Source organism: Tachyglossus aculeatus, chromosome 1 (assembly GCF_015852505.1).
Source record: "Tachyglossus aculeatus isolate mTacAcu1 chromosome 1, mTacAcu1.pri, whole genome shotgun sequence".
NCBI lineage: Eukaryota > Metazoa > Chordata > Mammalia > Monotremata > Tachyglossidae > Tachyglossus > Tachyglossus aculeatus.
The window spans coordinates 64,735,298-64,759,702 of record NC_052066.1 but is presented as its reverse complement, the minus strand read 5'-3'; the positions used below and the strand labels follow the sequence as shown (position 1 = coordinate 64,759,702).

General features: G+C 46.1%; 1 protein-coding gene across 1 annotated transcript in view; it reads right to left on the bottom strand.

The window, feature by feature from the left end:
* The window catches only part of DGKG (diacylglycerol kinase gamma), a 459,919-nt gene that overhangs the window by 72,602 nt on the left and 362,912 nt on the right, over positions 1–24,405 (bottom strand). The window contains exon 23 of the mRNA XM_038750502.1: positions 7,481–7,682. Within this exon, the coding sequence (XP_038606430.1) occupies positions 7,481–7,682 (202 nt within the window). The remainder of the gene's footprint in view (positions 1–7,480; positions 7,683–24,405) is intronic.

The following is a 24,405-nucleotide window of genomic DNA, read 5'->3' as shown; positions in this document are numbered from 1 at the left end:
CCCCCTTCTAGACTGTGAGCCCGCTGTTGGGTAGGGACCGTCTCTATATGTTGCCAACTTGTACTTCCCAAGCGCTTAGTACAGTGCTCTGCACACAGTAAGCGCTCAATAAATACGATTGAATGAATGAATGAATGACTCCTATCATGGCACTTAAAAAAAATATGGTATTTATAAAGAGCTTACTATGGGCCGGCCACTGATCTAAGCCCTGGGGTAGATACAGGCTAATCCGGTTGGACACAGTCCTTGTCCCACATGGGGCTCATAGTCTTAATCCCTATTTTGCAGATAAGGTAACTGAGGCTCAGAGAAGTGAAGCGACTTGCCCAAGGTCACACAGCAGGTCCGTGCTCTATCCACTAGGCCACACGGCTTAAGGTCGCTTGGGTGAATGCTCTGCCTAGTTCTATTAACCTCACTCTTACTCAGCCACCAAACATGGTGACTGTTACCATTCCTACAGTACTTGTGTCCACATCCATAATTTATATCTCGATATTTAATGTCTTTCTCCCCTCTCAACTCTAAGCTCACTGTGGGCATGGTATGTATCTACCAACTCTGTTATACTATATAAACATCTCTATATGTTGCCAACTTGTACTTCCCAGGCACTTAGTACAGTGCTCTGCACACAGTAAGTGCTAAATATATACGATTGAATACTATATTCTCCCAAGCACTTAGTACAGTGTTCTGCACACAGTAAGCGCTCAATAAATACGACAATGAATGAATGAATGTTCTGTACACAGTAAGTGTTCAATCAGTCAACCATATTTATTGAGCGCTTACTGTGTGCAGGACACTGTACTAAGTACAACACAAAAATATAACAGACACGTTCCTTGCCCACAACGAGCTTGATAAGTATGATTGATTGATTGGTTGATTGATTGCTAAAGAACGGAATACTTCAATTGGTTAGTTCCAACTATCATGGCCGTCACCTTCCTCTCCACACTTATAGTCCTGCCCTGCTCTTTAAAGTGATCACCACCAGTCAATTTTGACCCAGACAGCCTAGGAATCAAGATCTCTCTTGGCTATCCATGAAGCTACTGGAGAAATTAGGGAGTGAGGCCCATCTCCTCCAAGAAGCCTTCCCTGACTATGTCCTCCCCTCCTCTTCTCCTACTCCCTTCTGCATCACCCTGACTCACTCCCTTTCATCCTCCCTCCCATCCTCACAGCACATATGTATAAATCTGTAATTTCTTTCTTTCCTTCCTTCTTTCGTTCCTTATATTAATGCCTGTTTCCCCCCCCAGACTGCGAGTTCGTTGTGGGCAGGAAATGTCTCTCCTTGTTTTGATATTGTACTCTCTTTAGCGCTAAATATAGTGCTTTGCACACAGTAAGCGCTCAATAAATATGACTGAATGAATGAATGATATATGGATATATGTTTATACAGATTTATTACTCTATTTATTTTACTTGTACATATTTACTATTCTATTTATTTTGTAAATGATGTGCATCTAGATTTATTTCTATTAATCTGATGACTTGACACCTGTCCACCTGTTCTGTTTTGTTGTCTGTCTCCCCCTTCCAGACTGTGAGCCCGTTGTTGGGTAGGGACCGTCTCTACATTTTGCTAACTTGTACTTCCCAAGCGCTTAGTACAGCTGTGTGACTTTGGGCAAGTCACTTAAACTTCTCTGTGCCTCAGTTACCTCATCTGTAAAATGGGGATTAAGACTGTCAGCCCCCTGTGGGACAACCTGATCACCTTGTAACCTTCCCAGTGCTTAGAACAGTGCTTTGCACATAGTAAGCGCTTAATAAATGCCATTATTATTATTATTATTATTATTACAGTGCTCTGCACACAGTAAGCGCTCAATAAATACGATTGAATGAATGAATGAATGAATGCATGAATGAATGAATGAATGAATGAATGAATGAAGCAAGGTAGCACCTCCCCTCCCTCCCACTTAGCTTGGGAGTCTCCTCTGGGACTGTGGCTGATGTGATCATGAAGCACTTAAGCGCTCAATCAATACAATGATAAAAGCATCCTTGGCTCTGACTTTGCCTTGCCATTCCAGGTAATAATAATAATGGCTGTGGGTTTTGTTAAGCGCTTACTATGTGCCAAGCACTGTACTAAAGGCTGGAGTAGATACAAGATAATTAGGTCGGGGATCACTCTAAGTCGGAGGGAGAACAGGGATCCTCGTCCCCCTCTCCATCCTCCCCATCTTACCTCCTTCCCTTCCCCACAGCACCTGTATATATGTATATATGTTTGTACATATTTATCACTCTATTTATTTATTTATTTTATTTGTGCATATCTATTCTATTTATTTTATTTTGTTAGTATGTTTGGCTTTGTTCTCTGTCTCCCCCTTTCAGACTGTGAGCCCACTGTTGGGTAGGGACTGTCTCTATCTGTTGCCAACTTGTACTTCCCAAGTGATTAGTGCAGTGCTCTGCACACAGTAAGCACTCAATAAATACGATTGATTGATTTTGCAGATGAGGGAACTGAAGCCCAGAGACGTGAAGTGACTTGCCCAAGGTCACCCAGCAGACAAGCGGTGGGGCTGGGATTGGAACCCACATCCTTTGCCTCCCAACCCTGGGCTCTTTTCACTGGGTCACGCCAACACCCCCAATGTCAAAGCCCGATGAGGTCCATTCCTTAAAAATTCAGTCCTTCCAGTAGCCGCAATGATCGGCTGGGCCAGGGGAGCAGAGACGGGAAGGGCCGGATGGTTTTCCGCCCTCCCGTGCCCATCGCTTCTCATTCTCAGCTTCTCTGCTCATGGACCCCTGTTGGGGAAAGCCAACACCTCTCCCTTTCAACGATCAATCGTACTTATTGAGCGCTTATTCATTCATTCAATCGTATTTATTGAGCGCTTACTGTGTGCAGAGCACTGGATTAAGCGCTTGGGAATAATAATAATGATGGCATTTGTTAAGCGCTTGCTATGTGCAGAGCACTGTTCTAAGCGCTGGGGGGGACACAAGGTGATCAAGTTGTCCCATGTGGGGCTCACAGTCTTAATCCCCATTTTACAGATGAGGTAACTGAGGCTCAGAGAAGTTAAGTGACTTGCCCAAGGTCATGTACAAGTTGGCGACATATAGAGACGGTCCCTACCCAACAGCGGGCTCACAGTCTAGAAGGGGGAGACAGACAACAAAACAAATCATATTAACAAATTAAAATAAATAGAATAAATATGTACAAATAAAATAAATAAATAGAGTAATAAATACGTACAAACATATACAGGTGCTGTGGGGAGGGGAAGGAGGTAGGGCAGGGGGGACGGGGAGGGGGAGGAAGGGGAGAAGAAATAGGGGGCTCAGTGCTTACTGAGTGTAAAGCACTGTACTAACCACTAGTGAGAGTACAATATAACAGAAGTGGTGGCCACATTCCCTGCCCACAATGAGCTTACAGTCTAGAGTTTTTCCCATTATTTCTCTAACCTCCCTGCTCTCTCTGCCTTTCCCTTCCCCATTTATCTTCCTAGATTTTCTGCCCATGCTTTGAGATCCCCAACAACTCAGATTTTTAGCCTACAGAACTGTCAGCTGTATTTACTTATTTATTTATTCATTCAATCATATTTACTGAGTGCTTACTGTGTGCAGAGCACTGTACTGAGTGCTTGGGAATGTCTGCCTCCCTCTCTAGACTGTTAACTTGCAGGATGTGTCTGTTATACTGTTAACAATAATAACAATAATAATAGTATTTTTAAGCGCTTATTAGGTGCCAAGCACTGTTCTAAGCACTGGGGTAGATGAAAGTTATTCAGGTTGGACACAGTCCCTGTCTTTCATTCATTCATTCAATCGTATTTATTGAGTGCTTACTGTATGCAGAGCACTGTACTAAGCGCTTGGGAAGCACAAGTTGGCAACATATAGAGATGGTCCCTACCGAACAGCGGGCTCACAGTCTAGAAGGGGGAGACAGACAACAGAACAAAACATATTAACAAAACAAAATAATAGAATAAATATGTACATGTAAAATAAATAAATAAATAGAGTCATAAATACGTACAAACATATTTACAGGTACGTCCTATATGGGATTCACACTCTTAATCCCCGTTTTACAGATGAGGTAACAGGCCCGGAGAAGTGATGTGACTTGTCCGAAGCCACACAGCAGACAACGCAAAGCCGGGATCGGAACCCAGGTCCTTCTTACTCCCAGGCCCGGGCCCTATCCACTGTATTGTACTCTCCCAAGCGCTTAGTACAGTGCTCTGCAAGCAGTAAGCACTGAATAAATACAAGTGACAGACTGACTGAGGCCCCTATCTGCTCTGCGCGTGATTATGGAGGAGAGAGCCAGTCCTCAGGTAGTCCAAGCCCAGAGCCTGCAAAGCTCTGGCATCTGGCGTACTATGCTTCTCCGGGAGAGGGAAGTGACTTAATTTTGGCCCGGAATGGCGAACAGTTCGGAGGCTGGGGAGAGCTCCTTTTTCTGCCAGGAAATATGGCTCAGCAGATATTGGCACCCTATGCCAGTCACCTCCTGCTTGAAGGTGGAGCTGAACTGTTTGTCTTCAGCTGGGAGGGAAGGGGGCAGTTTTCCATAAGCAATTCCGCTCCCTTGGATTTCCGTTTCTAACGTTAACAGAGGCCGCCGTTTGGCAGGTTTGTTTTCACCTGTAGCAGGCTCGTTTCTTGCCTGGAATGCCCTCCCTCCTCAAATCTGACAGACAATAATAATAATAATAGTATTTGTTAAGCGCTTACTACGTGCCAAGCACTGTACTAAGCACTGGGGTAGATACAAGGTAAGGTTGTCCCACATGGGCTCACAGAAGCAGCGTGGCTCAGTGGAAAGAGCCCGGGCTTGGGAGCCAGAGGTCATGGGTTCTAATCCCGGTTCCACCACTTGTCAGCTGTGTGACTTTGGGCAAGTCACTTCACTTCTCTGAGCCTCAGTTACCTCATCTGTAAAATGGGGATGAAGAGTGTGAGCCCCATGGGGGACAACCTGATCACCTTGTATCTCCTCCCAGTGCTTAGAACAGTGCTTTGCACATAGTAAGCACTTAACAAGTGCCATTATTATTATTATTAATCCCCATTTTACAGGATGAGGTAACTGAGGCACAGAGAAGTTAAGTGACTTGCCCAAAGTCACATAGCTGACAAGTGGCAGAGCCAAGATTCAAACCCATGATCTCTGACTCTCGAGCCCAGGGTTTTTCCACTAAGCCACGCTGATTCTCCCCATCTTCAAAGCCTTCTTGCAGGCCCATCTCCTCCAAGAGGCCTTCCCTGACTAAGCCCCCCCTTTCCTCTTCTCCCACTCCCTTCTGCGTCACCCTGATTTGCTCCCTTTGTTCTTTCCCCCTCCTAGTCCCACAGCACTTCTGTACACATCTGTAATTTCTTTCTTTCTATTAATGTCTGTCTCCCCACTCCCTAGACAGTAATCTCACTGCGGGCAGGGAATGTGCCTGTTCATTTTTGTACTGTACTCTTCCAAGCGCTTAATCCAGTGCTCTGCACACAGTAAGCACTCAATAAATTCAGCTGAATGAATGAATGCCTTTGGCAGGCACACTGGAGAAAGTCTAGTCAATCATTCTGGTAGTCAGAGCTCTTTTGTCATCTTCAGTGATCCACAATCCTCCCCTCTGACCCCCAAAGCCAAGAGCTGGGGGTGAAGGACTGACCCAGACTGAGCCCCCTTTTTCCCCTCCTCCTCCCCATCCCCCCTGCCCTACCTCCTTCCCCTCCCCACAGCACCTGTATATATGTTTATACAGATTTATTACTCTATTTATTTTACTTGTACATATTTACTATTCTATTTATTTTGTTAATGATGTGCATCTAGCTTTATTTCTATTTATTCTGATGACTTGACACCTGTCCGCATGTTTTCTTTTGTTATCTGTCTCCCCCTTCTAGACTGTGAGCCCGTTGTTCGGTAGGGACCGTCTCTATGTGTTGCCAATTTGTACTTCCCAAGTGCTTAGTACAGTGATCTGAACACAGTAAGTGCCCAATAAATACGACTGAATGAATGAAAGGATGCAGAGATAGCATTCCATGTCAGGACCTGGGTACCCAAGTCATAAAGGATACTTCTCACACTCAGCCTACTTGCCCTTTTATTGCAACTGTGACAAGTGTGAAGCAGCATGGCGTAGTGGATAGAGCAAGGGCCTGGGACTCAGAAGGTCGTGGGTTCTAATCCTGGCTCCGCCGCTTCTCTGCTGTGTGACTTTGGGCAAGTCACTCACTTCTCTGTGCCTGTAACCTCACACGTAAAATGGGGATTGAGACTGTGAGCCCCACATGGAACAAGGGACAGTGTCCAACTTAATTTGCTTGTATCCACCCCAGTGCTTAGTACAATGCCTGGCACATAGTAAGCCCTTTACAAATATTCGAAAAAAAAGATTTGCCCGAGATCACACGGCAGGCAGTGGTGGAGTCGGGATTACATTTGTTCGGTGGGATGAGCTTGGCCTGAAATCCTGCTGGGATCAGACAGGCAAACACCTTCTCCCATTGAGAAGCAGCGTGGCTCAGTGGAAAGAGCCCGGGTTTGGGAGTCAGAGGTCACGGGTTCTAATACCGGCTCCACCACTTGTCAGCTGTGTGACTTTGGGCAAGTCACTTCACTTCGCTGGGCCTCAGTTACCCATCTGTAAAATGGGGATTAAGACTGTGAGCCCCACATGGGACAAACTGATCACCTTGTATCTACCCCAGCACTTAGAAAAGTGCTCTGCCCATAGTAAGTACTTAACAAATACCATTATTATTATTATTGTTATTATTGGGTAGGGGGAAATGGACCAACTTTCTCTACCTTCTGGACACTCCCTGCAAGGGAACATCTAAGATTCAGTATGAGGAAGGGCTTGCATCTCAGAAGCAGCATGGCCTAGTGGATAGAATTAGGGCCTGGGAATCAGAAGGTCATGGGTTCTAATCCTGGCTCTGCCACTTGTCTGTTCTGTGACCTTGGGCAAGTCAGTTAGCTTCTCTTCGCCTCAGTTACCTCACCTGTAAAATGGGGATTGAGACTGGGAGCCCCATTTGAGACAGGGGCTGTGTCCAACCTGATTAGCTTGTATCCACCCTGGCATTTAGTACAGTGCCCGGCATATGGTGAGCACTTAAAAATATTATTATTATTATTATCATTATTATTATTATTATTATTATTATTATTATCTCAGCCAAATCTACAGAGAGTGAGGGTCAAGGTTCACTGACAGAGATAAATGGGGCAGAGTTTGCGAGAAGTCTCAGGACGTCAGTGTTTGTGGCATTGCAGGATTTCTTCTAGACAGTGCCCGTTGTGGGCAGGGATTGTCTCTCTTTGCTTCTGAATTGTACTTTCCAAGCGCTTAGCACAGTTTTCTGCACACAGTCAGCGCTCAAGAAATACGACTGAATGAATTTCTGTGGGAGAGAGGCTGCTTTGAATGGAGGCCCTCGTCACACCCCGGCTCACCTTGGACACAGAACTTCAACTCCTTGGCGTCGGTCACCACGGTGGAGTGGAGCTTCTCAGGCCCTTTCTTGCTCATCCGGTTGTAGCTGCGTTGTTTCTTGGTCTCTCCCCATAGATTGGAGCCTCCATACATACTGGGAATGTTGAGCACAGCGATGCCCTCCAGAGAGGCGCTGCTCAGGTCCAGAAGTGTCCCGTCACACTAAAGGACAGACAGACAGACCAGTGGTGAGGTCACCCAAACCTGCCGGTCTCAACTTCACAACATCGCCAAGATCCGGCCTTTCTCTCCATCCAAACCACTACCTTGTTAGTACAGTCACTCATCCTATCCCGACTGGATGACTGCATCAGCCTGCTTTCTGACCCTCCAACGTCCTGTCTCTCCCCACTTCAATCTATACCTCACTCTGCTGCCTGGATTATCTTTGTATAGAAACGCTCTGGGCATGTCACTCCCCTCCTCAAAAATCTCCAGTGGTTGCCTGTCAACCTTCGAATCAAGCAAAAACTCCTCACTTTGGGCTTCAAGGCTGTCCATCCCCTCACCCCCTCCTACCTCACCTCCCTTCTGTCCTTCTCCAGCCCAGCCCACACCCTCCGCTCCTCTGCCGCCGCTAACCTCCTCAGTGGGGCTCGTTCTCGCTGTCCCGCCATCGACCCCCGGCCCACATCCTCCCCCTGGCCTGGAATCAATCAATCAATCAATCAATCGTATTTATTGAGCCCTTACTGTGTGCAGAGCACTGTACTAAGCGCTTGGGAAGTACAAGTTGGCAACATATAGAGACAGTCCCTACCCAACAGCGGGCTCACAGTCTAAAAGGGGGAGACGGAGAACAAAACCAAACATACTAACAAAATAAAATAAATAGAATAGATATGTACAAGTAAAATAAATAAATAAATAAATAGAGTAATAAATATGTACAAACATATATACATATATACAGGTGCTGTGGGAAGGGAAGGAGGTAAGATGGGGGGGATGGAAGGGGAATGCCCTCCCTCTGCACATCCGCCAAGGTAGCTCTCTTCCTCCCTTCAAAGCCCTACTGAGAGCTCACCTCCTCCAGGAGGCCTTTCCAAACCGAGCCCATATGTTGTCGATTTGTACTTCCCAAGTGCTTAGTCCAGTGCTCTGCACACAGTAAGCGCTCAATAAATATGATTGAATGAATGAATGAATGTCCGCTGGGTGACCCTGGGCAAGTTGCTTCACGGTGCCTCAGTACCTTCATCTGTAAAGTGGGGATTAAATCCTCCTCCCTCCAATTTAGACTGTGAGCCCCATGTGGGGCAGGGACTCTGACTAACCTACTGACTTTGTATCTACACCGTCATTTGAACAGTGTTTGACACAGAGTAAGCGCTTAACAAATATCTTAAAAAAAGCCAAAACAGAGTCTCACTGTCCTCTCCTGAGACAATTTTCGACTCTGTGGATGATTCGACTAGTGTCTGGGGCAGAATGAGCTTTAGTGAGGAATGAGTGGGGCCTGATGACATTGTTCAGCTCTATAGTTCATTCATTCATTCAATCCTACTTATTGAGCACTGACTGTGTGCAGAGCACTGTACTAAGCACTTGAGAAGCATAAGTTGGCAACATATAGAGACAGTTCCTACCCAACAGTGGGCTCACAGTCTACGGTTGTGGCCGAATTTGCATATAGGAGCTTGCCCAATGTCTTAGCCAGCCTCTCCCCATTTAATGACTTCCTATCAACATCTCCTAGCTTCTCCAACCCCTTCCTCTCTCTCTCCAAATCCCTAGGCTAAAAAAGAAGGAGCATGGCTCAGGGGAAAAAGCCCGGGCTTGGGAGTCAGAGGTCATGGGTTCTAATCCCCGCTCTGCCACTTATCAGCTGTGTGACTTTGGGCAAGTCACTTAACTTCTCCGGGCCTCAGTTACCTCATCTGGAAAGTGGGGATGAAGATTGTGAGCCCCACGTGGGACAACCTGATCACCCTGTATCCCCCCAGTGCTTAGAATAGTGCTTTGCACATAGTAAGTGCTTAACAAACACCATCATTATTATTAGTAGTAAAGAAGCAGCATGGCTCAGTGGAAAGAGCACGGGCTTGGGAGTCAGAGGTCTTGGGTTCTAATCCCGGCTCCGCCACTTGTCAGCTGTGTGACTCAGTTACCTCATCTGTAAAATGGGGAGTAAGACTGTGAGCCCCATGTGGGACAACCTGACCTTGTATCTACCCCAGTGCTTAGAACAGTGCTGGGCACATAGTAAGCACTTAACATATACCATCCTTATTATTATTATTATGAAATAAAATCAATAACAATAATAATGATGGTACTTGTTAAGTGCTCACTATGTGCCAAGCACCGTTCTAAGTATTAGGGTAGATGCAAGTTAATTAGGTTGGACACAGTCCTTGTCCCTCATGGGGCTCACACTCTCATTCCCATTTTACAGAGAAGGTAGCTGAGGCCCAGAGAAGTGAAGTGACTTGCCTAAGGTCACAGAGCAGACAAGTGGCGGAGCCAGGATTAAAACTCAGGCCTTCTGACTCCCAGTCAGTCCATAGTACTTAGCACTTACTGGGTTCAGAGCACTCTCCTGAGCACTTGGAGGGTAAACAGAGGTAGAAGACACGATCCCCCTCTAGACTGTAAATTGGTTATGGGCAGGGAAGAGACGACACCATCCCCTTCTGGGCTGTAAAATCGCTATAGGCAGGGAATATGCCTATCAACTCTGTTTTTTTGTACTCTCCCAAGCACTTAGTACAGTGCTTTGCCTACAGTAAGCTCCCAATAAACATGAAAAAGCTCACAAAATTCTGTACCTCATTTCCCGAAACACCAAACTTCCTTGAACACACACCCAACTCAGAAGGCAACAAGACAGAGACAGCACTGAATTGAACGCCTACTGGTTTGTCTCTGGCCCATGACTGATTTCTTTTCAGGCTTAGTAGCATGGCTTAGTGGATAGAGCCTGGACCTGGGAATCAGAAGGTCATGAGTTCTAATCCAGGCTCTGACACTTGTCTGCTGTGTGACCTTGGGCAAGTCACTTGATTTCTCCATGCCTCAGTTGCTTCATCTGTAAAATGGGGATTGAGACTGTGAGCCCCATGTGGGACAGGGACTGTGTCCAGCCTGATTTGCTTATATATCCACCCCAGTGCTTAGTAAGTGACCTAATGGATAGTAAGTGCTTTACAAATACCACACTAAATATTATTATTATTATCCATTTATATAGTATTTATACAAATGCAACAATTATTATTACCCACCCTCATTCACCATTTATGTACATATGCTTAGTCAATTATACATTTGATTATTTATTTTGAATACTCTATTGGAGAATGTTTTTATGTCTATCCCCCTACTAGAATGCAAGTTCCTTGTGGACAGGGAAGTTGGCATTTCACCACTTCGCGCTTCCCAAACATTTAGTACAGTGTACTGCACACAGTGGCTACTCGGTAACTGTGAATACCGCTACTTCCAGAGCCACACTGAATCAGGATATGAGGGGGAAGAGATGGAGCAAGGAGGAGCTTCATCTGCAGAAGGAGAGCACTGGCCTATCCCAATTCCTCAGGGTTTATGGAGATCCCCCAGCTCCTCACTGCTCTCACCCTCTGCCTTTCCCATCCACCATTTCATCTCCTCCTCCTTCTCCCTTTTTCTTCCTGCTCCTCCTTTTCTTCTTCTCCCCTCCTTTTCCTCCCCCTCCTCCTCCTTCTCTTCTTCTTTCCCCTCCTTTTCCTCCTCTTCTTCCCCCGCCTCCTCCTTTCCCTCCTCCTCCTCCTGGTTCCCTGAGAGGAATGGGCCTCTGGGGGAAGGAGGCTAGGAGGACAACTGCTCCTCAGAGAACTTAATGATTTCCTATACCTGGTACAGGCCGCTCTCTGAGACGGAACAGCACTGAAACTGTGGTGAGAGGAAAATAAACTCTGTGGGGTATTTATAGCCATGATATGGCTGAGGAGACAGAGAACTGTTGTTCCCTGGCTCTGCACATGGGCGAGGGCAAGCGCGTACACACACACACATGTTCCACGAGGGAAATGAAATGCCAAAGTTCAGGCCTCTGCCTGAGACAGAAGCACATAGTGGGGTCTCGGCAGGCTCCGAGCCAAAGCCTTTGGAAGCGGCTAAGGAATCTTTCCCATAGGAGCCCGTCCCCGCTGCCCACCTCTCTTCAATCCGCACTCGGTTTGCAGTCAGCTGCCCGAGGCATTCAACATTCATCCCCTCCAAAAAGACAATCCCCCGGTTCTAGTTCCTGCCTAACATGCGGATCGTTTGCTTGTTTGGCTGGATAGTTGGGATACAATCATTTGTTATTTGTTAAGCACTTATTATTGTGCATCAAGCACGGTTCTAAGCGTTGATTCTAAAGAGAAATTAGCACTGTCTCTTCTACCACACCTATCCGGCTGGCAATTAATTGCAAGTTAGTCAGGTAGGACACAGTCCTTGTCCCGCATGGGGCTCAAAGTCTATGTAGGAGGAAGAACGGGCGTTGCATCCCATTTTACAGTTGAGGAAACTGAGGCACAGAGAAGGGAAGTGACTTGTCCAGGTTCACACAGCAGGCAGTTGATGGAGCCGGGATTAGAAGCCAAACCCTCTGAATCCCAGGCCTGTGCTCATTCTACTAGGCCACACTCAGCTGACAATTGGCAGAGCCGGGGTTTGAACCCATGACCTCCGACTCCAAAGCCCGTGCTCTTTCCACTGAGTCACGCTGCTTCTCTGTGCCTCGGTTTCCTTGTAACTGCGGCCCTGAGGCTGCAGAGACAAAACATTGGTATGCCCCTTCAAGAGGAATTCACAAAACCTTAGGATTGGGAGGTCACTGAATCCATTCTCCTGCCTCAGGGTTGACAACTTTCTAAACTATCCCAGACAAAAGTGAATCCTTTCTCAGGGCTTTAAGGATATTGTCATTTATTCTAGCATATTTATTGAGCACTTACTGTATGCAGAGCACTCTACTAGCACATGGGAGAGTACAATACAACAATAAACAGACACATTCCCTGCCCACAGTGAGCTTACATCCTAGATCTGCCAGCTCAAGAAAACAGTACTTGATCTGATGTTGCTGATTGTTGTTGCCGATTTGTACATCCCAAGCACTCAGTACAGTGCTCTGCACGCCGTAAGTGCTCAATAAATACGATAGAATGAATGAATGAATCTGAGGTCCTTTTGACCCTGCTGTCAACACTAAACCATATTCTATTTCTAAAGGCTTCTAGAGAGCAGAATTCCATAGTTTCAACATTTAGTACTTCCTTCTCCTGGGAAGCTAGCCTAAATCCTCCATGCTGCCCTTCAAACCCATTTCCTTTTATTCTGTCTTCAGTAGAGATGGATACCGACATGGTTCCCATCCATCATATAATGACCTTGTACGTTTGAAGACCATCACTGGTGACTCTTCCTTAACTAAAACTTCCTAAAAGTCCTATTTTTTTTATAATCCTTTAATCACTTTCTGAATCCTTTCCAATTTCTCCACATCCTTTCTAAGTTTGAAGTCCAGAAATGGACATGGTGTTCTAACAGGGTTGAAACAATATTGAGTTAGCAGGAAAACTACCTTTTTCTTCTGCTTTCTAAATGCTTTTCTTCCATTTCTGTCATCAAGTTGCACTGCACTCCGCTGTTGATATGTTTAGCTTCTGCTCCTCTATGATCCCAAGATCCATGTCTACTAGGCTTGAATAAAGTCAGCAATTCCACCTCTAATGTTTGTTCAATTTGGTTTTCCTCCTTAAATATATTGCCTTGGACTTGTCCCTCTTGAAAGTCACTGCCGATTTTGAATGTTTCTCATTTCTTATCTAAATTGGGGACGACTTGAAAAAAGAGAAGTGGAGGGTGGAAGAATATTGGAGAGTGAGTGGGTTTGATTCTAAATTAGGACAAGTAGCACTGAGCTCTTCTAGCACATCTGTCTGGTTGGCCATTAGAAGAGAGAACCTAAACCCTTCATATCCTACACCAGCCAATCGAGACACAGCCTGGCTCAGTGGAAAGAGCCCGGGCTTGGGAGTTGGAGGTCATCGGTTCGAATCCCGGCTCCACCACTTGTCAGCTGTGTGACTTTGGGCGAGTCACTTAACTTCTCTGTGCTTCAGTTACCTCATCTGGAAAATGGGGATTAAGACTGTGAGCCCAACATGGGATAACCTTGATGACCTTGTAACTACCCCAGGGCTTAGAACAGTGCTTGACACATAGTAAGCACTTAACAAATACCATCATTATCATCATCATCATCATCATCATCATACAGGTCCTTCCTGATGGCAGAAGATCAATATTTCTGAACAGGCTCGCTGATACTGGTTGTGAGATATCAATGAATCATTCAATCAAATTTATTGAGTACTTATTGTGTGCAGAACACTGTACTAAGCGCTTGGGAGAGTACTATATAACAGAGTTGGTAGACACTTTCTTTTCCTGCCAAGAAATGCTACCAATGGGAGGTATTTCTATGGGAGCAATGGGAGCATTTCTATCATCTCTATGCTGATGACACCCAAATCTACATCTCTGCCCCTGCTCTCTCTCCCTCCCTTCAGGCTTGTGTCTCCTCCTGCCTTCAAGACATCTCCATCTGGATGTCTAACCGCCATCTAAAACTCAATATGTCCAAGACTGAACTCCTTATCTTCCCTCCCAAACCCTGCCCTCTCCCTGACATTCCCATCACTGTTGATGGCACTATCATCCTTCCTGTCTCACAAGCCTGCAACCTTGGTGTCATCCTCGACTCCACTCTCTCGTTCACCCCTCACATCCAATCTGTCACCAAAACCTGCCGGTCTCACCTCCACAACATCGCCAAGATCTGCCCTTTCCTCTCCATCCAAACTGCTGCCCTGATGGTTCAATCTCTCATCCTATCCCGACTAGATTACTGCATCAGCCTCCTCTCTGACCTCCCATCCTCCTGTCTCTCCCCACTTCAATCTATACTTCACACTGCTGCCCGGATCGTCTTTGTGCAGAAATGCTCTGGGCATGTTACTCCCCTCCTCAAAAATCTCCAGTGGCTACCAATCAACCTACACATCAGACAAAAACTTCTCACTCTCGGCTTCAAGGCTGTCCATCCCCTTGCCCCCTCCTACCTCACCTCCCTTCTTTCCTTCTCCAGCCCAGCCCGCATGCTCCACTCCTCTGCTGCTAACCTCCTCACTGGGCCTCGTTCTCACCTGTCCCGCCATCGACCCCCGGCCCCCGTCCTCCCCCTGGCCCGGAATGCCCTCCCTCCGCACATCTGCCAAGCTAGCTCTCTTCCTCCCTTCAAAGCCCTACTGAGAGCTCACCTCCTCCAGGAGGCCTTCCCACACTGAGCCCCCTCCTTTCTCTCCCCCTCCTCTCCCTTCCTATCCCCCCCCTTACCTCCTTCCCCTCCCCACAGCACCTGTATATATGTTTGTACATATTTATTGCTCTATTTATTTTACTTGTACATATTTACTATTCTGTTTATTTTATTTTGTTAATATGCTTTGTTTTGTTGTCTGTCTCCCCATTCTAGACTATGAGCCCGCTGTTGGGTAAGGACCGTCTCTATATGTTGCCAACTTGTACTTGTACTTGTACTTTACCTACCCCAGTGTTTAGTACAATGCCTGGCACATAGCAAGTGTTTAACATATATCATAAAAAAATGGGCAACTGCAGGAGATGGGTGGGTGAAAAAGTGCTGATTAATCTTTCATTCACCGTCAGAAAGAGAATGCCCTTATAGCTGGAGGAAAATCATGCCTTGGATAGACAGGAACATAACAATGATAGTAACGATAATAATAATTATGATAATAATCATAACAATGGCATTTGTTAAGTGCTATGTGCCAGGCAGTGTACTGAGCACTGGGGTGGATTCAAGCAAATAGAGTTGGACACAGTCCCTGTCCCACGTGGGGCTCACAGTCTCAGTCCCCATTTTACAGATGAGGTAACAGAGGCACAGAGAAGTGAAGTGACTTGCCCTAGGTCACACAGCAGACAAGTGGTGGACCCAGGATTAGAACCCATGACCTTCTGACTCCCAGCCACATGGCCTATCCACTACACCATGATGAACATGGCCAAAGGGTCCCTCCACCTACCAACGGTAGTCCCAAACTATTGGGGTGGAATGTGGCTGAAAATACATAGTACAGTGAAAGTGCTGGGAGAGAAGATTCATTCATTCAATTGCATTTACTGAGCGCATACTGTGTGCAGAGCACTGTACCAAGCGCTTGGGAAGTACAAGTTGAGAAGATGAATTCGAGGCAAGTCATAACTTGGACCAGAGAGAATAAAGTGTCATTAAAGACTGATGGAAATCACGGGGAGTGATATTTTGGCTAGGCAAGACTTTTTGGCTAGGCAAGGAAGCAGCATGGCTCAGTGGAAAGAGCACGGGCTTCGGAGTCAGAGGTCATGGGTTCGAATCCCTGCTCTGCCAATTGTCAGCTGTGTGACTTTGGGCAGGTCACTTAACTTCTCTGTGCCTCAGTTACCTCATCTGTAAAATTGGGACTAAGATTGCGAGCCCCCGTGGGACAACCTGATCACCTTGTAACCTGCCCAGCGTTTAGAACAGTGCTTTGCATATAGTAAGCACTTAATAAATGCCATTACTATTATTATTATTATTCTTACTTTATTAGGTGACCTTCATGACCTTCCCTTGAGGGCAAGGGATACGAAGTGAATAAAGGGGGAAGGGAGGAAAAGGTAGAACTGAAAGTGGTGCCAGGGGCTTCCTTCCTACTTAGATCATGGGACAAGGATTGGGTCTGAACTAATAATCTGGTATTTACCCCAGTGCTTAGAACAGTGTTTAACACATAGTAAACCACTTAACCAACACCCTACAGAGGACTTTAGATTCTATAAATAAGGCAGAACAGGGGAATTCCGAATCATCCAATAATTATGACAAGTGAGAGAATGAAATAAAAATAATAATGATAATAATGGCATTTATTAAGCGCGTACTATGTGCAAAGCACCGTTCTAACACTGGGGAGGTTACACGGTGATCAGGTTGTCCCACGGGGGGCTTACAGTCTTAATCCCCATTTTACAGATGAGGTCACTGAGGCACAGAGAAGTTAAGTGACTTGCCCAAGTCACACAGCTGGCAATTGGCGGAGTGGGGATTTGAACCCATGACCTCTGACTCCAAAGCCCGTGCTCTTTTCACTGAGCCACGCTGCTTCAAAGTAGAGAAAGTTGAGAAAGAGGGACAAAAAAGATGGTGCTTTTCTCAGTCTAAAGGAGAATTACACACTTGGCAGAGATTTGGGGATCCAAACACGGTGGCCACCGTATTCTGAGGGAACAGAGAGGGAAGAACGGAGTTGAGGTGACTGTGTCTTTTCACTGCTCAACGGAGGAAGAAAGTTGGATGCCTTACCCACTGAAATTAGGAGTCCAGTGATTTACCTTCAGTTAGTTGAGATTAAAGCTCATTTTTGTGAGTTGTGTTCCTTTTTGGATGGCCAAAAAGCCTATCTTGAGATCTGGAATAAGCTTGTCCCAGTACCTACGCTGCAAGCTCCTTGAGGGCAAGGATCATATCTACCTATTACATTGCATTCTCCAACGCACTTAATATAGTGCTTTGCACACTGAAAGCACACAAAAAATACCACTGATTGATTATTTGCAGAATCAGTAACGAGAATTGCCATACTTTCTTGCCCATCATAAGTATTTTGGAGAGTAGTTAACTATTCTCCATGAAAACAACTTCACAGAGAAACAGCACTGCCTACTGACAAGAACCTGGGCCTGGGAGCCAAAGAACCTGAGTTCGAATCCCGGCTCCTCCACATGCCTGCTGTGTGACCTTGGGGAAGTCACTTAACTTCTCTGGGCCTCAGTTCCCTCACCTGCAAATGTGGAATCCATCCCTGTTCTCCCTCCTACTTAGGGTGTGAGTCCCATGTGGGACCTGATGATCTCGTATTTACCCTAGCCTGATGTGTAGTAAGCGCTTAACAAATACCACAGTTATTATTATTAAGGAGGAAAAGTATGCTGTTATTGCGCAGCAGAAGGAATGTCTATTAGACATTAGAGAGAAACTACTCTTGTCTTAGATGGCTGTGAGTGTTGGGCAACTGTCCAGTCTTTCTCTGGAAAGTTTGAAGGAAAAAGACAAAGAAAAGTCAGGTCAGGTCCGCCCAGAGGCAGGGGAATCCCTTTCAGTCCTGCGATTCTAATTCCAGGCCGACGCGGATAATCAGTCAATCGATCTACAGTATTTACTGAGCACTTACTTTATGTACAGGGCACTGTTCTAAGCACTGGGGAGAATACAATACAAAAGTATTGGCAGACACGTTCCTTGCCCATCAAGAGCTTACAGACTAGAGGAGAAGACAGACAACATTAGTGGAAAGAGCCCGGGCTTGGGAGTCAGAGGTCATGGGTTCTAATCCTGGCTCCACCACTTGTCAGCTGTGTGACTTTGGGCAAGTGACTTCACTTCTCTGGGCCTCAGTTACCTCATCTGTAAAATGGGGATTAAGACTCTGAGCCCCAAGTGGGACAACCTGATTACCTTGTATCCATCCCCCCAGCGCTTAGAACACTGCTTCGCACATATTAAGCGCTTAACAAATGCCATCATTATTATTAAAGATATGCACATGTGGGGCTGGAGTGAATAACAAATATTCATTCAGTCGTATTTATTGAGCGCTTACTGTGTGCGGAGAACTGTACTAAGCGCTTATAATGTTGTTATTAAGTGCTTATTATGTGCCAAGCACTCTTCTAAGCACTGGGGTAGATATAAGGTCATCAGGTTGTCCCTCGCGGGGCTCACAGTCTTCATCCCCATTTTACAGATGAGGCAACTGAGGCACAGAGAAGTGAAGCGACTTCATCATCATCATCATCATCAATCGTATTTATTGAGCACTTACTGTGTGCAGAGCACTGTACTAAGTGCTTGGGAAGTACAAGTTGGCAACATATAGAGACGGTCCCTACCCAACAGTGGGCTCACAGTCTAGAAGGGGGAGACAGAGAACAAAACCAAACATATTAACAAAATAAAATGAATAGAATAGATATGTACGGGTAAAATAAATAAATAAATAAATAAATAGAGTAATAAATATGTACAAACATATATACAGGTGCTATGGCGAAGGGAAGGAGGTAAGATGGGGGGATGGACGGGGGAGGAGGTGGCTTGCCCAAAGTCACACAGCTGAGAAGTGGCGGAGGTGGGATTAGAACCCACAACCTCTGGCTCCCAAGCCCGGGTTCTTTCCACTGAGCCACGCTGCTTCTCGGGTCATGGATCCGATGCTTAGATGAGGCAGACAGGAAAGCGAATGGTGGTGGGGGAGGAGAGGGCTTAATCAGGGAAGGCCTCATGGAGGAGAGGTAATGCTTTGAAGGTTAGGAGGGTGGTGGTCTGATGTATTATGGAGGGAGAAAGATTTCCAGGCTAGGGGGAGGATGTGGGAAAGGGGTCAGAACGAGCAGGAGCCCCTTGAAGAGAAGTAAATGAATAGGAACCCAGGAAGACTGTTCAACCGGACAAACTGAAACCCCGAGATGCCAACACTACGAGCACTGTCCCTTCAGCGCTCGTCACAGACTGAAGCTCAATTAGGCCAGTGTTCGGGCTCAAGTGGCCCAGGCTTGATTCCCCCTTCACCTCCCTCGACCTCGCCTCCCGAGCTCTGCCGTATGTATTCCACTGACTTCGGGTCAGCAAAGGGATGGTTCTATTGCACAGGGATCGCTCCCCCCCTCCCCGTCCTCTCCAGTGCCGGGATGAATGGAGGTCTGGCAGATTCGTGTGGGCTCGAGGAATGCGGTATGGATGCCATATGTACACAGCACACCGAAGAACTTCCAATGGGCAGAAAATGTTTTCTTCCTCTTTAGCCCTCCTCTGTTACAGTGCCAAACTGGTACAATGGTCTCTTTGAAAGGGGGCAGCTGGAAGGGTGTTGGCAGGGAGGCTGGAAGTAGAATATTGCAGCTGGGGGGGAAACCAAATTCGTTTCCAGGAGCCATCCTGCGACGGATGCCAATTTCCAAAACAAAACTGCCGTTTCTCGGCGCTCAAGGCGGGCAGTCTCCTCGGAGTTGGAAGAAAGGCAAGCGGTTGCATTTATTTTAACTGAAAATACGGCTGAGTTAACTCTTCCGATGTTGGGTGAGGAGAGGGGCCCGAGTGGGCCACGCTGACTGGAGCGGAGTGGCCGACACCCGTCTCTGAGAAGAAGACATCGTCTCAGAGAGGAGAAGGGAGAACGGACTGCCTCGATGGACGGGACGGGGAAAAGGTTCAGGATCCCTGCTCCGGAGGGAGGGGCGGCTAGCATTTCTGCTCCAGAGTCACTGCCTTTGATCCCTGAGTGGGCATACATGACACGAGCTCTTCTCTCCGTCTCTCCCTCTCCCACATGGTGTGGGAAAGTGGTGGGAGAGAGAGTCGTGGCATTTGCTGGCCTCAGATCACAGTCATCTCAGAGCCTCATCAACTTTCAAACCAAGATCTTGGCTCAACCCGAGACACCGATGCCTTTCTCTCAAGGCAACTGGAAAGTTGTCATCTGGCTGGGCATATGGGCTCAGAGAAACCCTGCAAAGTTCCAGTGAGCTAGAGACCCTTTCCCCCACCCACCCCACCCCTAGATCCCGAGAGAAGCAGCGTGGCTCAGTGGAAAGAGCACAGGTTTTGGAGTCAGAGGTCATGGGTTCAAATCCCAGCTCTGCCGATTGTCAGCTGTGTGACTTTGGGTAAGTCACTTAACTTCTCTGTGCCTCACTTACCTCATCTGTCAAATGGGGATGAAGACTGTGAGCCCCCTGTGGGACATTCTGATCACCTTGTAACCTCCCCGGTGCTTAGAACAGTGCTTCACACATAGTAAGTGCTTAACAAATGCCATCATCATTATTATTATTAATATTATTATCCCAAGCCAGAGGGAACAATGAAGGACAGCCCATCAGACACTTGGCATCTGGGTGGGACAATTCATTCATTCGTTCATTCATTCAATCCTATTTATTGAGCTCTTACTTTGTGCAGAGCACTGTACTAAGCACTTGGGAGAGTACAATTCAACAATAAATGGACACATTCCCTGTCCACAACGAGCTTGAAGTCTAGAGCTGGTGAGACAGACATTAAAGTAAATAAATAAATTACTGCTATGGCCATAAGTGCTGTGGGGCTGGGAAGCGGGGATGAATAAAGGGAGCAAGTCGGGGGATGAAGAAGGGAGTGGGAGAAGAGGAAAAGGGGGCTTAGTCGGGGAAGGCCTCTTGGAGGAGATGGGCCTTCAATAAGGCTTTGAAGGAGGGGGGATTAATTATCTGTCGGATTTGAGGAGGGAGGGTGGTCCCAACCAGCGGCAGGACGTGAGCGTGTTCATTCATTCATTCATTCAATCATATTTATTGAGCGCTTACTGTGTGCAGAGCACTGTACTAAGCGCTTGGGAAGTACAAGTTGGCAGTGAGATAGACGAGATAGAGGCACACTGAGAAGGTTAGCCTTCTCCCCACCCCGATCTGCTCCAAGAGGCCTTCCCTTGACTAAGCCCTCATTTTCTCTTCCTCCACTCCCTTCTGCTTCACTCCAATTCACTCCCTTTATTCGCTCCTCCCTCAACCTCACAGCATTAATGTCCACAGCCATAATTTATTTATTTGTATTAATATCTGTCTCCCCTTCTAAACTGTAAGCTCATTATGGGCAGGAAATGTGTCTATGAACTGCGTTATATTGTTGTAATGTACTCTTCCAAGCAAACCCAATAAGTGCTCAATAAATATGTTTGATTGATTAAATGACTGAATACTAGTATTTTCAGGGAATGCGATCATTCATTCAGTCGTATTTATTGAGCACTTACTGTGTGCAGAGCACTGTACTAAGCGCTTGGGAAGTACAAATTGGCAACATATAGAGACGGTCCTTACCCAACAATGGGCTCGCAGCCTAGAAATGTGCCTCAGAGTTATTTTTGTTTTGGGATGGGTGCAGGGCAAAAAGGCTGGACTTAGAACAGTGCTTGGCACATAGTAAGCACTTAATAAATACCATCATCATCATCATCATCATCATCATCATCATCATGTAGACAACTGTGGTGAGGGACAGGGAGACTTGGTACCTTGGCACTTGGTTATTGAGAAGCAGCATGGCTCAGTGGAAAGAGCCCAGGCTTGGGAGTCAGAGGACGTAGGTTCTAATCCCGGCTCCGCCACATGTCTGTTGTGTGACCTTGGGCAAGCCACTTCAATTCAGTGCTTAGAACCGTGTTTTGCACATAGTAAGCACTTAATAAATGCCATTATTATTATTATTCTCTGTGCCTCAGTTACCTCATCTGTAAAATGGGGATTAAAAAATGTGAGCCTCACGTGGGACAATCTGATTACCCTGTATCTACCCCAGTGATTAGAACAGTGCTTTGCACATAGTAAGCACTTAATAAATGCCATTATTATTATTATTCTCTGTGCCTCAGTTACCTCATCTGTAAAATGGGGATTAAAAAATGTTAGCCCCACATGAGACAATCTGATTACCCTGTATCTACGCCAGTGATTAGAACAGTGCTTTGCATATAGTAAGCACTTAATAAATGCCATTATTATTATTATTATTATTATTCTCTGTGCCTCAGTTACCTCATCTGTAAAATGGGGATTAAAATATGTGAGCCCCACATGGGACAATCTGATTACCCTGTATCTACCCCAGTGATTAGAACAGTGCTTTGCATATAGTAAGCACTTAAGAAATGCCATTATTATTATTATTATTATTCTCTGTGCCTCAGTTACCTCATCTGTAAAATGGGGATTAAAAAATGTGAGCCCCACATGGGACAATCTGATTACCCTGTATCTACCTCAGTGATTAGAACAGCGCTTTGCACATAGTAATCACTTAATAAATGCTATTATTATTATTATTATTATTATTCTCTGTGCCTCAGTTACCTCATCTGTAAAATGGGGATTAAAAAATGTGAGCCCCATGTGGGGCAATCTGATTACCCTGTATCTACCCCAGTGATTAGAACAGTGCTTGGCACATAGTAAGCGCTTAAAAAATACCATAACTGTTATTATTAATTATTATTACCTTCTTTTCTACCAATAGGACTAATAATAACAATAATGACAATAATAACAGTATTTGCTAAGTGCTTACTACGCGTCAAACACTGTACTAAGCACTGTGGTAGATACAGATAATCAGGTTGGGGCTCCCAGTTTAAGGCTCACAGCCGGAGAAGCAGTGTGGCCTAGCAGAAAGAGCAATGGCTTGGGAGTCAGAGGACCTGGGTTCTAATTCTGACTCTACCACTTGTCTGCTGTGAGACCTTGAGCAAGTCACTTCACTTCTCTGTGCCTCATCTGTCAAAGGGGGATTAAGAATGTGAGCCCCATGTAGGACACAGTCCAACCCAAACAACGCTATACTCCATCAGTCTCTTGGTCAAATGATGAGGAGGATGAAGATTTTTTTTTTGGCTTATCCTCATAAGTAAATAATACAAGGACTCATCACTGGAAGGTAAAAAACAAACAAACCATGAAATAGATTCCCAAAACTCAAACAGCACAGAAACCATCGATGCACACTGCATAACTAGCAGCGTGGCTCAGTGGAAAGAGCCCAGGCTTGGAAGTCAGAGGTCATGGGTTCTAATCCCGGCTCTGCCACTTGTCAGCTGTGTGACTTTGGGCAAGTCACTTCACTCCTCTGGGCCTCAGTTACCTCATCTGTCAAATGGGGATTAAGACTGTGAGCCCCATGTGGGACAACCTGATCACCTTGTATCCCCCCCAGCACTTAGAACAGTGCTTCGCACATAGTAGGCACTTAACAAATACCATCATTATTATTATTATAACTAAGGCATGCACTCAGCAACAACTAGAAAATTGCTTGTTGCTCCTCCTTCCCCACTCACTTCCTTTAATTTAAGGCTGGGCCTATGGAATCTAAAGATGGCCATGCAAAGGCATGGCGGGGGTGGAGTAAAACTGGTGCCGGAGGAGGGAAAAGGGAGGGATGGGAGAAGGGAGGGATGAAGGAAGGAAGGAGGGGGAGAGAGAGAGAGAGAGGGAAGGGGAAGAGAAGAAAGGGAAAGAAACGAAAAGATTAAAGGAGAAGGGAGGGATGAAGGTAGGAAGGAGGGGGATACAGAGAGAGAGCGAGAGGGAAGGGGAAGAGAAGAAAGGGAAAGAAAAGGAAAAGATTAAAGGAGAAGAGAGGGAGAAAAGGGAGAGAGAAAGGAAAGGCAGAGAAGAGGCACGGAGAGAGCAAGAATATTCCAGGCACACTCTCCGGCACAGCTGTAGGGGGGAAAAACAGGAATATTTTGTTCTGCTGCAGCTGGCTCTGGTTTCGCCAACTCTGTCATTCACATGGTGTATATTTAAAGAGACCCCACCAGATAATGCACCAACAGAGAATGCACAAATATAAAATGTTACTCAAGGCCAATCACCATCCACGGCCTTTTTCCATTTCCCATCACTACTTCTAATCAGCATATTTATCTGTAAACAGAAGAGTTTTTCTCCTTTCCAATGAACCCGCCTCTCAGGCCTCTTCCATTCAGGAGTGAGTGGCAGTTACTCCAATTCATCCCTTCAGCCCCACGCCAGAAAACTCCACTTCGGAATGCATCTGGTCAGAAAAACCCAGAGGGATCAGGGTGGAGGATCTCAGACTTCACATACGGGGATCTAACTAACCTGCACCAGCGGGGAAGGATGTTAAAAATAATCAAAAAGGCAGATGTGTAAAGCAGGATTTTGTAAAACTTTGGGGTTTGGGGGTTTGGTTTCAAAGGTACCCACTGTGATGAGTCCTCTTTCAGGCGGCAGGGGGAATTTCCCACAT